This window comes from Equus asinus, chromosome 28 (assembly GCF_041296235.1).
Source record: "Equus asinus isolate D_3611 breed Donkey chromosome 28, EquAss-T2T_v2, whole genome shotgun sequence".
Taxonomy (NCBI): domain Eukaryota; kingdom Metazoa; phylum Chordata; class Mammalia; order Perissodactyla; family Equidae; genus Equus; species Equus asinus.
The window spans coordinates 39,158,155-39,173,777 of NC_091817.1; the positions used below are offsets into that span (position 1 = coordinate 39,158,155).

The window sequence follows — 15,623 nt, forward strand, 5'->3', positions numbered from 1 at the left end:
TTTTTGTGTGCCTCAATGTTAAAAAGAATATCCTAACCAATCTGGCTTAAAATTTTTAACTGGAGCTATTTCATGAGGTATGTTCCCAATTAAACTAAATAAAATTAATAGAATGAAAGTGATAGGAAATAGTGGTATAGGAATTCTGAAAAAAAAAGTCTCAATTAGCTAGCTTATTTTGACAAAACTTACAAAACAACAAATTCACGTCTTAAAATATATTAAATAACTAGAGGTCAAGAGAGTTATCTATAAAATGTCACATTTTTCAGTAGGTATCTTTTTCTTTAAATAGTGGACTGAAAGCCACTACTTGTGTTGTAGATTTTTTTTCCTGTTTTTGTTCTCAAAGCGGTACTCAACCGAAACCTACTTGGCACTGACTGTCATGAAGGTGTATCAGAAGAAGAGTCTGCCAAATTTTAATCAAGATTAGACCAAAGAAGATTTTAGTATGTCTACTCTGCTCAGAAATAAACCAAAAATTTCCACAGTTTCCATGAAATATGCAACATTGCATTTTCTCACAGATATTGTACGTTTCAGTGCGAAGGATGCCAACCCAGAAGCACTGTGGACCTGGCTTGGGTAAAGGTGCACCTGGAAAACGGCTTAACTATCCACCAAAAAAAAAAAGAAAAAGCCCAAGAAACTTGATTTGCTTTGGTTGAAAACAATAGGAGTTCAGAAAGATCTTCACTTCGATTCTCGGAGCTTCAAACTAAGGAAGGGCTGAGGTGTTGTTCTTCACATACTTTTTCATCCGAGTTGCTTCCATTTGGAGAACTAAGAAAACACTACATTCCATAACGTATTCTTTTGGAGGAGTCTATAAAAGCGTAGGTTCGACATCGTAGCTGGAGGGTGTATGCTATAGAGTAGCCAAAATCCGCAAAAAGGAGACCACCACTACACAAAACGTCTGGCCGGTGCCCAAGGTGAGGGCTTCAAATGGTATCATTTCCTTTCCTGCGGCTCGGTACACTCCAGCAATTGCTGCACCTGTCCAAAAATTCAGGAGTGTTAAAAAAAAACAAGGTTAACATAAGCAGGAAAATATAACACTTAAAACTTACTACAAGTAAACTAGTCCAGATTTTTTACACTAAGATTTAAATATTATACAAATGTTTTGTTTTCTCTATTCTTTTTGCTGACTGCTCTAGGCTTTAAGTATTCTCTATATGGTTTGCATATCACTGATATGTGCTTTTAGATGTCGAAAAGCGACTCCTTAAAACTGAGATTTATTGAATAAAATCATCTGGAAGTCATAACCCAAATCACAAAGACTGCAATTTCCACGTGACCTGATTACAAACTCAACAACATCTCTTTATTGCCCATGCATTTAGCAGGTACTGAATAAATTCTTGGCAATAAATGACAAAGAATCTTCTGTGTGAGACTGAGCAAGAAATATTTCAGGAGAAGCCACAGGGAATCCCCATTCCACCTCTACTATACTCAGTTCCCTTCAAGAAATGGATGGAGCAGGGGGAGAGGGGCGGGAAAAGGAAGAGAGGGGGACCCTAAACCTATAAAGCTGCTATTAGTTCAAAGGGCGTGAGGGGAGAGATCCTCAGGGATTCCTCCCTGTTCCCCAGGCCATTAACTGTTTTTATTACGTTAGTCACTACAGCTTCCTAGAAACTGCGTACACAAAACGAACACTAACAACCTCTCTATCTACCCAGGTACACATTTGCATTGCTGCAGGGACTCAGCATTCTCTCAAAAAAGTCAAGATTGCACTAATTTGAAAAGAACAGACCAAAAGTTCCCAGATGATCCTCCCCCAGAAATGTTCCACACAAAATTCTCCCTGGTCACAGTGTATTCATTCATTCAAATATTTATTTACATCTACGTCTTTTAAGATATGATCCCTATTCTCATAGTACTCAGAATTTAGCTGGGGACACAAGACAGAAAGCACAGGCATGAAATAGATTTTGAATTCAAGACAATATATAGTACCTCAATCAAATGTCTACACATTTTATAAATGTGATGTGAGGGTATATTAACATATTCTAAGAAGAAGAAAGGACAATATTAACCAATACCTGAGTTGGTTGCCTGGAACATTTGTGACTTTGAAATGCCCACCTCCCCTGGCAGTGCATATACACTGTGCAACTAAAGTCTGAAAAGCACCTGTTCCACTGGGCCCCTTCGTAATTTGGCCCCCAAAAAAGTGGGTTGGGTAGAAAGAAGCTTAAGGAACTTGAACTGGGCCCTAATGTGGGATTTGGATGATGATGAAGGGAAGAAAAGAAAAAGCAAACCAGAAGGAGCAGCAAAACGGGAAGGCAATAGATTCTATGCACTAGAGTCTTAAAGACAGAATGAACACAGCATTTACTGCACAGTCACTACGTTAGATATTCTGTTAAATATTTTGTACATACATTATTTGATTTAATCATCACACAGCATATGAGGTGGGTGGTATTATCCTTATTTTACTGATGAGAAGTCTAAAATAGGGCCTAGGGGCCAGTAATCCAGCAAGGAAACTGGAGCAGAGGGTCCCTAAAGACAGCAGTAGGTGATCTAGTTAAAAATGCTGTACAGGCCAGTTATGGAAACTCCTTATGCAGACAGGAGAAAATTGGCTTCCTCCCTCTGGTACCACAAAGGTTTTCACCATCTACAGAACACAGAGAAACGAGGCCACTCTGTCCCAAAAAAACCCAAGTCAAGAAACAGAAGGAGCTTTCTGCTTGAAGCTCAAGCAGCTTAAATTCACAGTGAAAAAAACAGTTACAAAGTAGGAGGAATATTGTGTCTATTTTTTTAAGAATATGTTTATGTTTACACGTATATCTAAAAAAAGCCTGAAAGCACATACTAAAATGCAAACTGTGCTTATACTTAGGAATGCAGCAATGGAAGATTTTAATTTTTGCTTTCTTATAATTTTTAATTTATATAAAATATACATTTTATATTTAATTATGAGCTTAAAAATGATTTAAACTTATTTTCATCCCTATGACATCAGCAAAGGCCAAAAAAAAAAACTAGGTAAAAATAATTTATAATATGTTACTCCAATTTTTATTCAGAAAGTCTTGAGGGGAAAAAAATAACTAGGTACTTTTCTAAACAAGAATTCTTGTCATTAGAATTATTCTTCAGTCCTTAATCACACCTGAATGAGTGGAAGTAATTCATCAACAATCTTGTGGTGCCATTACTCAAGTGACAGCTGATGAGAAAGGAGTAGTAGCTTCCAGAAGACAAATATCTTTCTTTTGCTAGTGACCTATCTCACAAAGCTTAACTTAAGGTTTTCTGAAGCCAGTGAAAGTCTGACTCAGGAAGTCAAAGATGTTAGCCAAATAATGGGGGGTTGGGAATGAGGAAAAAAACAATATATAAAAAAACAGGACCTGTGGTTAAAGGCCACTCTTTTTTCTTTATTCCACTCAGACATGTTTATAAAATGGTCCTGAAATTAACTGACTAGTCATATCAAACGTTTTGACTGGTATTTTAATGTCTAACATACTTGTCAAGATTCCAGCAGTAATTGGTCCCACGATGCCCATCAACAGGATGCTTACAGACATGAACCTACCATATTTGTGATGTCTGAGGGTGAAGAGGGCCAGTAATCCAGCAGGGACATGAAAGAAGAGAGAGGACACCAGTGCCCACAGGAACACACCATACCACATCTCTACAAGGGAAAGCAAAGAGAGGTCACAAATCACTGCCTTTTCCAGGGCAATCGTCACAAAGGGGTAGTCATTATACTCAGTTATTTCATTTTCAAAACCACTCAGTTGCAATGTCAGTTCATCAATCAAATACCCAAATATTGACGGTTTTAGAGGGATCAGCAAACTATGGCCACCAACTGTTTTTGTGCATAAAGTCTTACTGGAACACAGCCACCCCCATTCATTAAGTCTCGTCTCTGGCTGCTTTCAAGCTACAAGAGTGGAGCTGAAACAGTACAGAGACCACGTGGCCCGCAAAGCCTAAAATATGTACCATCCTGGCCTTTACAGAAAGTCTGCCAACCTCTGACAAGCCAGCTCTACTCTAACACTGAAAAAAGGTTCACCCAGATTTGAATATTGACCTAAATAATTTCCCTCCTATAAGATGAACAAGCATAAGTACCATTGATAGGGTACTGTGCGATCAATACCTGTTGATCTTTCCAGACTTTCTGATTATTCAGTCTTCTAAAATGGAAAAGCTGTACAATTATATTCATTCAACAATCATTTTCAAGTCAATACAGTAAATATCAACCCGTTGCCTATTAGGATATCAGAGCTCTTTAAGATATGAAATAAATACCAGAAAATATATATGTTTGGCTTAAAGACAAATGGCAAGTAAGGGGGCATGTTAGAAGAGGAGCTAGTTCCTACAGAGAACCTCTAATCACTCTCAGGATGACATTAATTCAGGCAACGTTAAAATACTTGATCACCAACTATGTATACAAACCTGTGCATGAGACAGCTTGGAAAATTCAAAAAAAGAGGAGATACCATCCTGCCCTCCCGACTGTATAATTTGGCAAATGGCAGTCGTAGCATTTCCCCCAGGGAGCCCAGGCAAGGCTTTAGAATTCTCATGACAGCTCTTTAACTACCCATATGGAAGTAGTGAAGGTGTCGCATTAGAGAAAATCTGTTGTCCACCCCTGCACCAGAGGCAGGTAAGTAACAGGCAATTTTAGAGATCAGTCAAAAGCTTAATTCAGGGTTTCTTGACCACAGCACCACCGACATGTGGACCAGGTAAGCTTTGTTGTGGTGGGCTGTCCTGTGCAGTGTAGGATGTGGAGCAGCACCCCTGGTCTGTACTCACTAGATGCCACTAACACTCTTTCCCCCAGTTGTGACAACCAAAAATATCTCCAGAAATTGCTGAATGTCCCTTGGGGGCAAAATTGCCCTGATTAAAAACCACTAGCTTTGGGGCCGGCCCGGTGGCACAGCGGTTAAGTTTGCACGTTCTGCTTCTCAGCAGCCCAGGGTTCGCTGGTTTGGATCCCGGGTGCGGACATGGCACCGCTTGGCAAAAGCCATGCTGTGGCAGGCGTCCCACATATAAAGTAGAGGAAGATGGGCATGGATGTTAGCTCAGGGCCAGTCTTCCTCAGCAAAAAGAGGAGGATAGACAGTAGTTAGCTCAGGGCTAATCTTCCTCCAAAAACCCAGAAAAACAAAAAAACCACTGGCTTGACTGAAGCCGAGGGTTTCTCAGAGTAATAGCAGTTAAAGCTGCAAAGACAGATAGGGGCACATTACAGTGGGCTTTGAAGGCCAGACTAGGGACTTGAATGCGAAAGCCTGGAAGTACCATTAAAGGTTCTGAGCAGTGAAGGGTTCACAAGTCCCACCTTACCCCCAGCAGGAATACAAACTAGAAAACCTTTCTGGAGGGTAATTTGGAAGTGGGTGTCCAAAAAAGTCAAATGTATGTACCCTTTGCCACGCGATTTTACATCCAGTAATGCGTCCTAAAGGAATACACATGTAGGCAGGGACGAGGTCACAAGAGTTCCAGGCAGTAATGGCAAAAACTAGACGCCAACTGCATGTCTAGCAATGCAAGACTTGTGAAACATGTTTTGGTGCATCCACGTCATAGAACATTACACAATCATGAGACAGATCTTTAAATACTGATGGGTAAGATGCCCAAGCCACAGTGGTAAGTAAAAAAAGCAAGTTGCAGAATACTATGCGGAATAAGATCCCATTTTTGGGAAAACAAAAAACAAACAAAAGAAACAAATGTGTGTGTAAATACTTCTTTGTACTGAAAAGTCTGGACATATGTTTGTTTAATAAATATTTATGACATGCACAGGCGCTGTTCTAAGTGCTTTACAAATATCAACTCGTGTAATCCTCTAAATAATTCTATGAGATACATATTATTAATATCCCTAGCTCTCAGATGAGGGAACTGAGGCACGGGGAGGTGAGGAGACTTGCCGGAGCCCACGTGGCAGCTCGAGGCAGAGCCCAGGTTCACCGCTGACTCCCGAGGCCACACCCTCATCCTCTGTGCCACCTCTTGGTGTATGTTAAACTCCAGAAAATTGTTATTTCTGGGGAGCAGGATGGGTTGGGGAGAGGGTTGATGACAATTCACTTTTTACTTTGATTAAAAAACCCCAAAGCTTTTGTTTTAAAAAGAACTGTTCCAGAAAGTTGGTGGGATTGGGATGAACAATTAGAGAGCAATGAGGAGCGTCAGTTAGCTCGGGGAGAGTGGAGCTGGGGAAGGACCAGGCGCTTTTCTTGAAGCTGTATTTGAGTTGTAAGCATAGTGTTGTGCGTGGTTTTTCCTAGATCAATTTCTTATTCTTATGGAGGGGGTGGTGCTTAGGGGCTAATGGAGATAACGGCTGGGGGCCAAATCCCTCCCAACAACCCTTGCCATTGTCACTAAGCACTGCACTCATTCTTTGCTCATTTTAAGTCAAATAAAGCTTGAATTAAGACCATATTCTACATACACCTAAATTAGGATGCGTAGGTCTTGTTTTGGGTGAAAGGCTCTGAATAAAAGCATCAGAGGTGCCCCATCTAGGGCTCAATGCTTATTAAAAATAACAAACGACTGGGCGTGTTTTGGCATTTTTGTTCTGGTGAAAAACTATTAGATGGCTACAAAAGGTTTCAAACCATTTGTGAGATGTTTTTTCTTTCTGCCGAACAAGATACACCTTGAGAATAATTTTATAATACTGTTGAAACTGGTCTATTTTGTTTGACAGTGTTTGGAAAATTGTTAACACAAGTTTAAATCACACAATATGGAGTATAAAGTGATTAAATAGTAACGTCCTAAGCTTAAAAATTAAATATATAACATAAAAAAATATATATGCATACTAACTACTGCCCTTGTTCCACCAAAGAAAAACCATCTTTCCAGTCAATAGTGTTGATCAGAAATTGCAGGCAGGATTCTCCGTCCTCCAGGTTTGAGTCCCCATCCTCTTCAGGAACAAACCTCCATTACTGCTGCCTCCTTTCCAGCCTCGGGCCAGCTGCTATTCTTGCTTCTACTGCCCAGGAGACTGGCTCTCTCTTCCTGGCAGCAGCTCCACGGGTCGCAGCATCTGGAGTCCAGGTACTGCTGCTCCCCAATAAGTGTGCATCTGCTTGGTCTCTGGCACCTACCGATCGCTCCTGCCTGAGCAGCTGCTATTATTGTACCCTGGCTCAGTGACAGCAGCCTGGCCTCTCCAGCCTAAGGCCCCCTGGAACACTACCCACCACTAGCTTATCCTCAAGCCACAGCACAGCACCATGCACTTCCCTTCCAAAGCAGGAACCCTATCTTCAATCCCATTGTCCTCACCAGCTCCTCCCCAAATCACTCAGAGACTCTGACCTCCACAACACCATCTGGTGTGCCGAAAGCTCTCTGATGGCACCAGGAATGCCAGTGCCCTGGGGTAGACAAATGGGATACAAACCTGCCTCCAAGAACTCCGAGCAATTGCCACCCTGGCTGCTGTCTGCCACTACTGAGCTCGGCCCACCCCTGGGCCCTGCCATTGCAGGGCTTCTGCTGGAGCTCCCCAAGTTTTAGAGACAAGCACCGCTTTCCGCAGCAACTCAAGGCACGGCTGGAGCTTGGCTTCTTACCGGCTGCCACAGAACCATCAGGGCAGTGAACTGGGAGGTGAGGCCTGGGTCTGCCAGAGACACACTACGTTGGGAAGTTCAGTAAAAGTGGGTCCAGACACTCAGGTGTGCTATTCAACTGCTATGGACTGAATTATGTTCCGCCAAACAAACATGTTGAAGCCCTAATCTGATAGGACTGTGGCCCTATAAGAAGAGGAGGAAAGAGATTTCTTTGTGTCTCATATTCCCCCTCACCCCACATCATGTGAGGAAATATCAAGAAGGAGCCCAAGAGGGCCCTCACCACAACAGGACTATGCGGCCACCCTGATCTTGGACTTCCGGCCTCCAGCACTGTGAGAAAATAAGTTTCTGTTGTTTAAGCTACTCAGTCTATGGTATACTGTTACAGCAGCCCTAGCAACTAAGACACCAACACTCACCTGTTCCCACTTCCCCGGGAGCACAGCACCTGCCCAAGGAGGCCTGCTAGGCTACCAACCCACATCTCAATTTTCCTAAGAGCTGGAAGGCCTATTTATGAACAAGATCTGGCATAGTAAGTCAGCACTTCCCTGAGAAGCGGACGCACACGGCACCCTCCTACAACCGCGAGCTACATCCATTAGCTACCTCAGTGCCTACATATTTTATATAGCATCGTCTAACTCACTTTAAGTAGGAAAAAAGGCTTTATTATATTAGATGAGTAGTACAGTTTATAAAAGACTTTGCAGATGGATGGATTACAGGACTCTTAATAGCAAAGGCAAACGCCAATCAATAAAACACTTTTAAAAAACTAAGTGATTTCCCTTTAATCTACTGCACCTTAATTTGCCATCAATTTAATAGCGATTTATTGATCATCATATATTACTTTTCATTTCCCTGGCTCAACACACAGTCAAAAATCTTTGCTACGTATCTTACAGTATTTCCTGGTCTCACTGTTTCAAATCAAGTGCATTAGCTTCAGCTTTGTTTACCTTGGCAGCTAAAGTCGCATCACTTCAATGCTGAAGAATAAACCAGATAACTAATCTGTAATGAAAGATTATAAGGAGAAATCAGATTAAGCACTGGTGGCACAATGGGTCCCAAAAATGTCCACATCCTCATCCCCAGAGCCTGTGAATATGTGACCTTATATGGCAAAAGGGAGTTTGCAGATATGATTAGATTAAGGGTCTTGAGATGGGAGAGTATCCTGGATGTTCCAGGTGGGCTTAATGTAATTACAAGGGTCCTTGTAAGAGGGAGGCAGGAAGGTCAGAGTCAGATTTGAAGATGCTATGCTGCTCGTTTTAAAGGAGGAGAAAGGAATGCAGGTGACCTGCAGAAGCTGGAAAAGGCAAGGAAACCAATTCTTCATAGAGCCTTCTATGAAGGAATGAAGGAAGGAGAAGGAATGAAGGAAGGAGAAGGAATGAGGGAAGGAGAAGGAATGAAGGAAGGAGAAGGAATGCAGCTCTGCTGATCCAGTTTGGACTTCTGACCTCCAGAACTCTAAGATGATAAATCTGTGTTGTTTTAAGCCACTAAATTTGTGGTAAGTTACAGTAGAACAAGACTAATACAAGGACTAAGAGTTCATTCATTCAACAATCCCATATTTGAGCCCATTCTATATGAGTGAAAAAACAAAAAGACAAATATCCCTGCCCACATGGAGTTTATATCTTTAAGAATCTACTTTTCAGACAGACATCTCCGTTGAAGAAAAGCCACACAGATTGCAGAATCCAGTAGGTGAGTTCTGTATTAACAAAGGGGTTTGTAACGGCCGGCTCGCTGGCCCTCCAGCCTCCACAGCTGAGTCCCCTAATCTCCAGACAAGGCCTCAAGACCAACCTGGCCCCAATCAGCAGGAATGGAAGGAGTCTAAGCCAAGTGGGCAGCGTGAGGCTCAGTACTTGGCCATCCTCTTTCAGCAGGCCCCACTCTGACCTTATGTTCCAGCTCAAGCAACTGCATGAGCATGGCCAGTTCCTCCAAAGCCAGGGTTCTAAGCAGACCACATCAGCCTTGCTGGGAACCGTAGTCCCACCTGGTCCTGGAACTTGATGCTGGACTGCCTTGATGCTAACTGCCCATCAGCCTGCATCTCTCCACTCTGCCCACTGTGAGACCGCTCTCTTACCAAACCCCACCTACCTGACAGGGGCCCCATCTGTCCCCCTTGTGCAATAGTAAGAAATGCATATATATTAGTCTCTGTTCCTGCTTCTTGACACAGAGCTCCCAAACCCTTGTAAATAGGGGTGCTAAGAAAATCTTTTGTTCTAATATTTAGTCTTTGACCCTGGTTCCTGACACAAAGCTCCTTTAACCCCTGTAATTTCCTGAGTGATAGGAGCATCTGACAGAGCTCCTAAATCCCTTAGAATTTCCAGGAGCATCTTTTGTTCTCATGAGGTGACACTTAGTGGGCTCCTGGATGGGGGCTGATCACCAGAAAGACCAAGCCATTGACTATAAGCTTGGAACTTTCAGCCCCACTCCCTATTCTGGGGAGAGGGGAGGGGGATGGAAGTGGAGTTAATAATCAATCATGGCTAGGTGATGAGGCCTCCATAAAAATCCCAAAAGTATGGAGTTTAGAGAGCTTTAGATTGGTAAACATACATACATGCTGGGAGGGTGGCACACCCCAACTCTACAAGGACAGAAGCTCCTGTGCTCAGGACCCTTCTGGATCCCGCCCTAAGTATCTCTTCATCTGACTATTTATTTGTATCCTTTAATATCCTTTGTAATAAACCAGTATTCTACTAAGTACTGCTTTCCTGAGTTCTGTGAGCTGCTCTAGAAAATTAATTGAACTCAAGGAGGGGGTCATGGGAACCTTCGATTTATAGCCAGTAGGTCAAAACCACAGGTAACAACTTGAAATTTCGAATGATGCCTCAAGTCGGGGGTGGGGGCAGGGTTGTGGGTCTGAGGCCTTAACCTGTGGGATCTGATGTTAACTCCAGGTAGACGGTGTCACACTGAACTGAATTTTAGGACACTCAGATGGCATCACAGAATTGCCTGATGAGTGGAAAACCCACACATCTGGTGTCAGGAGTGTTGTGAGTGTGGTAGTAGTGTGAGAGTAAAGGAAAACAGTGAGTTCTTCCTGGAGACCCGCCTCCTCTCCTCCCTAACATTGATGACTTGCCCACCGGGACTACCAACTGTGGGCTGCCCCCTCTCTCCTGACACTACTGCCTGACGGCCCTCTCATCCCTGGTTTCTGAGTGTGCCCCCTGGTCTGCCTCACCTCAATGCTCTCTTGGTCCTAGCCTGGCTAGATCTTGTCTGTCCTGATCTGGCCTTCCATCTATTCACATAAAGCCAGAAAGTCAGTGCTAATGGGTACAAGATTGCTCACTGGAGTGATGAAAATATCCTAAGTTGATTGTGGTGATGGTTGCAAACTCTGCAAATGTACTAAAAGTCAATGAATTGTACACTTAAAAAAAGTAAGAAGGATCATCCCTCCTCTGCTCGAAACCCTCCAACAACGCCCTCAGGGATCTGACCTCACCTCCTCCTCCCCACCTTGCCCACACTGTTCTTTTTATGTGGGACACCTCCCACAGCATGGCTTTTGCCAAGCGGTGCCATGTCCACACCCGGGATCAGAACCGGCGAACCCTGGGCTGCCGAGAAGTGCAACGTGTGAACTTAACCACGGCACCACCAGGCCGGCCCCTCTTTCATGTTTCTTAAGCAAACTCCTGTTCCAGGGTCTCTAGGGCTTCTGCCCATTGCCCAGAATGCTCTTCTCAACAGCTGCGTGGTGTGTTCATTGATTCCTTCAGATTTCAGATGGCATCACCATAAAGGGCTTCCTCGTGACCTTAAGTAAAAGAACATTCCACCCTGACACACAAGACCCACCACTTACTATCCCCCTACCCTGTCTTCACTTACCACCAGCTGTTCCTTTCCATACTTCCTAATTTTATCTTTTTATTTTCTCTCTGCCCATTAGAATGAAAGCTCCTTTGTTTTGTTCACTAAGCATCTTTATTTGGTGCCTAGAAAATAAGAGGCACACAACAGACATTGAGTAAATACTTGCTGACTGAGGGAATAAATAACTGGTCCAACGTGACCCATTCTTGATTCCAGCAATGGCATAACCAAAACATTAGGGGAGTTTAGCTTACCTATCACAAGATACACTTTGACATGGATTTTAATAAAATTCATACTTTCAGAAAGTTAATGTCATTCCTGATACAAAGTTTTTCACATTCAGATTTGTTAAAAATGACAGCAACAAAAGAAATTTGAACAACTTGGAATAAGGAGAGGTAGGCAGAATTGCAACGGCTAAATTGCAAACGCAGGTTTAAAAAAAAATCAATTCAAAGCTTCCTGATGGTGATAAACCATAGAATATTTCAGAGCAACAATTTTGCCATACTGAGTTGGCATAACGTGCAAATAACCTTTTCTGTGGGGCCAGAATAGAAACCATTCCAGATTCGGGACAATGAATGAAATTCACTGTCAGCAGGCTTTGGTGCCTCAAAAAGAACCAAATTTCACATACCTATTATATCCATCATTCCAGCTAAGATGAGACAGAACAGGGAGGTAGTGTGTTTACCCAACATATTCTGATAAACTTGAGGTCAAGGGCTCTCTCTCATGCATGTTTATACCCCCAGCCCAGGGCCTGCACTTGGCCAAATGTATGTTTGCTGAATGAATGACCCCAGGAATCAAAACCCCCAAGTTACCTATTTATGGAAATACCTATAAACTCAAGTACATATTGCGGTTTCATATTTTCAGAACAATTTCTGAAAGCAAAAAAATTCCCATGGCTACAGATTCTCTACTATGACATAATGTTAAAACTCTCATCCCAAATCTACTTATCTCAATCTTTTCTTAGAGAAAGACAAGGCAACTAAAAGCCAGACTGAAGAGAATATTCAGTTTCTAAGTATCACCCCACATATGACTTATTAAGAACTAAAGGATTAAGTTACCCTTACAGTGGAGAGATCTGATAAGCACCACCTTCACCAAAGGACTAAACTTCGCATTATCAATAAAGGTACAAATTGAAGCTAAATGTCTCCTAATGTGATGCACTGAGAAGTGGACGTCACCTATGTAGATAGTATTCTGACCAAAAATATTTAATCTGAATGTAATCATGAAGAAACAATCAGATTAACTTAGATTGTGGGACAGTCTACAAAACAATTAGCCTGGACTCTTAAAAATATCAGTCTCAAGAAATTAAAACAGGGGCCAGCCCGGTGGTGCAGTGGTTAAGGTCGCACGGTCCGCTTCGGCGGCCCGGGGTTCACCGGGTCAGATCCCTGGTGCGGACATGGCACCACTTGGCAAGCCACGCTGTGGTAGGCATCCCAAATATAAAGCAGAGGAAGATGGGCACTGATGTTAGCTCAGGGCCAGCCTTCCTCAGAAAAAAGAGGAAGACTGGCAGATGTTAGCTCAGGGCTACCCTTCCTAGGAAAAAAAAAAAGAAATTAAAACAAAGATGGAGAAACTGTTCTAGATTCAAGGAGATTAAAGAGACATGACAACTAAAGGCAATATGTGGTCCTTGATTCGATCCTGAAATTTTTTTAAAAAAAGAGAAAAAGCTATAAATGACATTATTTGGACAACTTGGGAAATGAAATAAGGCCTGTACATTACATAATATTCTATCAATGTTAAATTTTTGGGGTGAGATATGGTTTTTTGTCTATGACAGAAAATGTCCTTGTTTCAAAAGATACAAGCTGAAGTATTAGGCATCAAGTGCCATCACTTCTGTAACTTCCTTTCAAATGGTTCTGCAGAAAATAAAAATGTCATGTGTATGTATATACCTATTTAGAGAAACAGAAAGCCAGAGATAAAAATAATGAATCTAAGCAAAGGACATATGGATATTGTTATACTATCATCTCAATTTTTCAGTAGGTTTGAATAACTTTTAAATAAAGAGTTAGGGGAAAAATAAGGAAACAAACAAAAACAGACTAATCTGGTCCAGGAGTGCCTCCAGACTGCATTAACATTTCTTTTTGTGGACAGTGTCTCCAGAATGTCATAGATTTCCGTTGTCACTGACAAATGGGATCTTAGTACCTTCTGAAACAACGTGAGCTGCCAGATTATCATTTTAGGCATGATTTCCAGCTAACATCTGCACCTGCCCCAAGATGGTTATTATCAGCTACTTCGCAAACCTGTCGGGAAAGCACTAGGCAGGTAACACACCGCAAGTCGCGGGTGTCCACCGAATGGCGCCTGGCAGTCGCCGCCCGGAGGATGAGAAATCACAGGTGCCTCGTTCACGACTGCAGTCAGTAATCCAACCCTCCTCCTCCTGCAGGTCTCAGGGCCCCGTCCTCTCATTGTTTACTAAGTCAGGATAACAGTCAGCTTTGCTGGAGAGCCTTCTTGCCTTTAAAGGTCCAACACAGAACTGTCCCCTCCCCTCAAAGCCTCTCTTAGTCCTCCCCAGTAATTTCTCCGCCTCTCAACTCTGCGAGCACAGACAGCTTTCTATCTTGTATTATAAATGTGAAAAGCCCTAATATCAGGCCCAGCAGAGGCTCCAGCGGGGGTAAGAACGGTTAAAAAAGCAGCTGTGTCAAACATCTCGAACGCATGAGCGGGAGACTCGGCAACAGGTCTCAGAAAGTGATTCCGAGAAAGCGAAGCCGGTGGAGTGGGCGGATTTGGACCAGGTGCGAGCGATCAGCAGACAACCTCCCGGTGCAGAGGGGCTGGGCCAGACCAGAGACAAAGGGACGGGGAGCTGACTGCCCGTCCGAGCTGCGGAAGCCAAGAGGCCGGCGCGGACCGAAGCGGCCAGGCGCATCCCGCGCCCCAAACAAGGCGGCACGACCGCCTCCAGGGCTCTGTCGAGTTCGGGTCTGGACCTGGGGCGTCTGGAAACTCCAAAGAGCAAGACCAGTTCGGGTGGTGGCCGAGCTCCCTTCAGTGACCGGTCCACCCGCGGCCGCTCCCTCCGACCTCGCTCCCAGCGCGGGCTCGGGGTGGCCCGGCCTGAAGGAGCGACGGGAGCAACAGACTATACGCCCCTGCTCTCGGCCGAGGGCGCGGGAACCTCCTTCCAGGAGGAAAACAGCCCCCAGCAGGCGGGGCGCCGGGGCCCCTGGCTGTCCGCGGGGAAGGGTCGCCGCACAGCCGGGCGGCTGCGGCGGAGCGCGCAGTGCGCAGGCGCGGGGCGGGGCTGGTACCTGGGAAGGAGCAGAGAGAAGTGGAGTTGGGGCACAGGGTCCCGTTGCCCACCCGCGGCACGAGCTTCAGGCTGAGGATCTGCTGCAGGAGCCCGGCCGAGCCTCCGCTGGCGTCGCTTCCCTCGTGCTCCATCCCGCCGCCATTCACCGCAGAGAGATGGGGGAGAGTGGCCGAAGTGCTGCCGAGGCTCCCTCTCACTCACGGGCCACTCCGCTTTCCGCAACTCGGCCGCCTCAGCGTCACCTTCGGCCCAGCTCTCTTCCTCCTACCCCAACGGCGCTGCCAAGTGATGGTTCCTCCCTCCAATCAGAGCGCGTCGCTGGCGGCAGGGGCGGGGCTAGGGTTGTTCCCGTCTCTGACGTTGCGTACGGCTCACCGAGACCCAGCACCCACAGGCTACGCCCTCTACTGGGGAAGTCTCTCCTGCTCCAGTGAGGCGAGCGCTGCTCTGCCCTTCTCTGCAGCGCCACCTGAGAAAGAAGGGAAATTGCATACGCCCCACCAGGCCAGAAATGCAGATTTAAAACGGATTTGGCAATGAGAATCAGATGGCCCAGCAGCCAAGCGAAGGAGGCTGGAAGGCAGTGCAGTAATACCTTCAATATTTGGAGGGAAAATCATTTTTTTGAAAGCGTAACTTACTTTAAATTAAGCTTAACTTACTTTAAATTAAAAAGCATTGTGTACAAAATGCATATTTTCCTCTTAATTCAAGAACATTAGCAAGATTGTTTATTAGAGTTCCCTCTTGAAAGC

At 44.3% G+C, this 15,623-nt stretch overlaps 1 protein-coding gene across 4 annotated transcripts; it reads right to left on the reverse strand.

Annotated features, from left to right (window-relative positions):
* Positions 1 to 280: 280 nt before the first annotated feature.
* Positions 281 to 15,549, reverse strand: TMEM170A (transmembrane protein 170A). 4 transcript variants are annotated; one of them, XM_044761618.2, is made up of 4 exons: positions 14,867 to 15,006; positions 8,618 to 8,672; positions 3,590 to 3,691; positions 281 to 1,002 (listed from the first exon to the last, which is right to left on the reverse strand). In XM_044761618.2, the coding sequence occupies exons 3-4, from the start codon at positions 3,687 to 3,689 to the stop codon at positions 872 to 874; spliced, it is 231 nt and encodes a 76-aa protein (XP_044617553.1). In that variant the 5' UTR covers positions 3,690 to 3,691; positions 8,618 to 8,672; positions 14,867 to 15,006; the 3' UTR covers positions 281 to 871. The 4 variants fall into 4 exon arrangements, with proteins under 4 accessions (XP_044617553.1, XP_014703673.1, XP_014703594.1 ...); XM_014848187.3 differs by having other exon boundaries at positions 3,521 to 3,691; XM_014848108.3 differs by lacking the exon at positions 8,618 to 8,672 and having other exon boundaries at positions 14,867 to 15,549.
* Between the last annotated feature and the right edge of the window lie 74 nt (positions 15,550 to 15,623).

What these genes read in the sequence shown, in the direction of transcription:
- TMEM170A (XM_014848026.3), bottom strand. Translation starts at nt 14,999, where the DNA reads ATGGAGCACGAGGGAAGCGACGCCAGCGGAGGCTCGGCCGGGCTCCTG. An exon ending in TTCTCTCTGCTCCTTCCCAG is followed by an intron (nt 3,692 to 14,866) that starts GTACCAGCCCCG and finishes TTTCCCTTGTAG; the next exon opens with AGATGTGGTATGGTGTGTTC. An exon ending in TACTGCTGGAATCTTGACAA is followed by an intron (nt 1,003 to 3,520) that starts GTATGTTAGACA and finishes ATTTTTGGACAG; the next exon opens with GTGCAGCAATTGCTGGAGTG.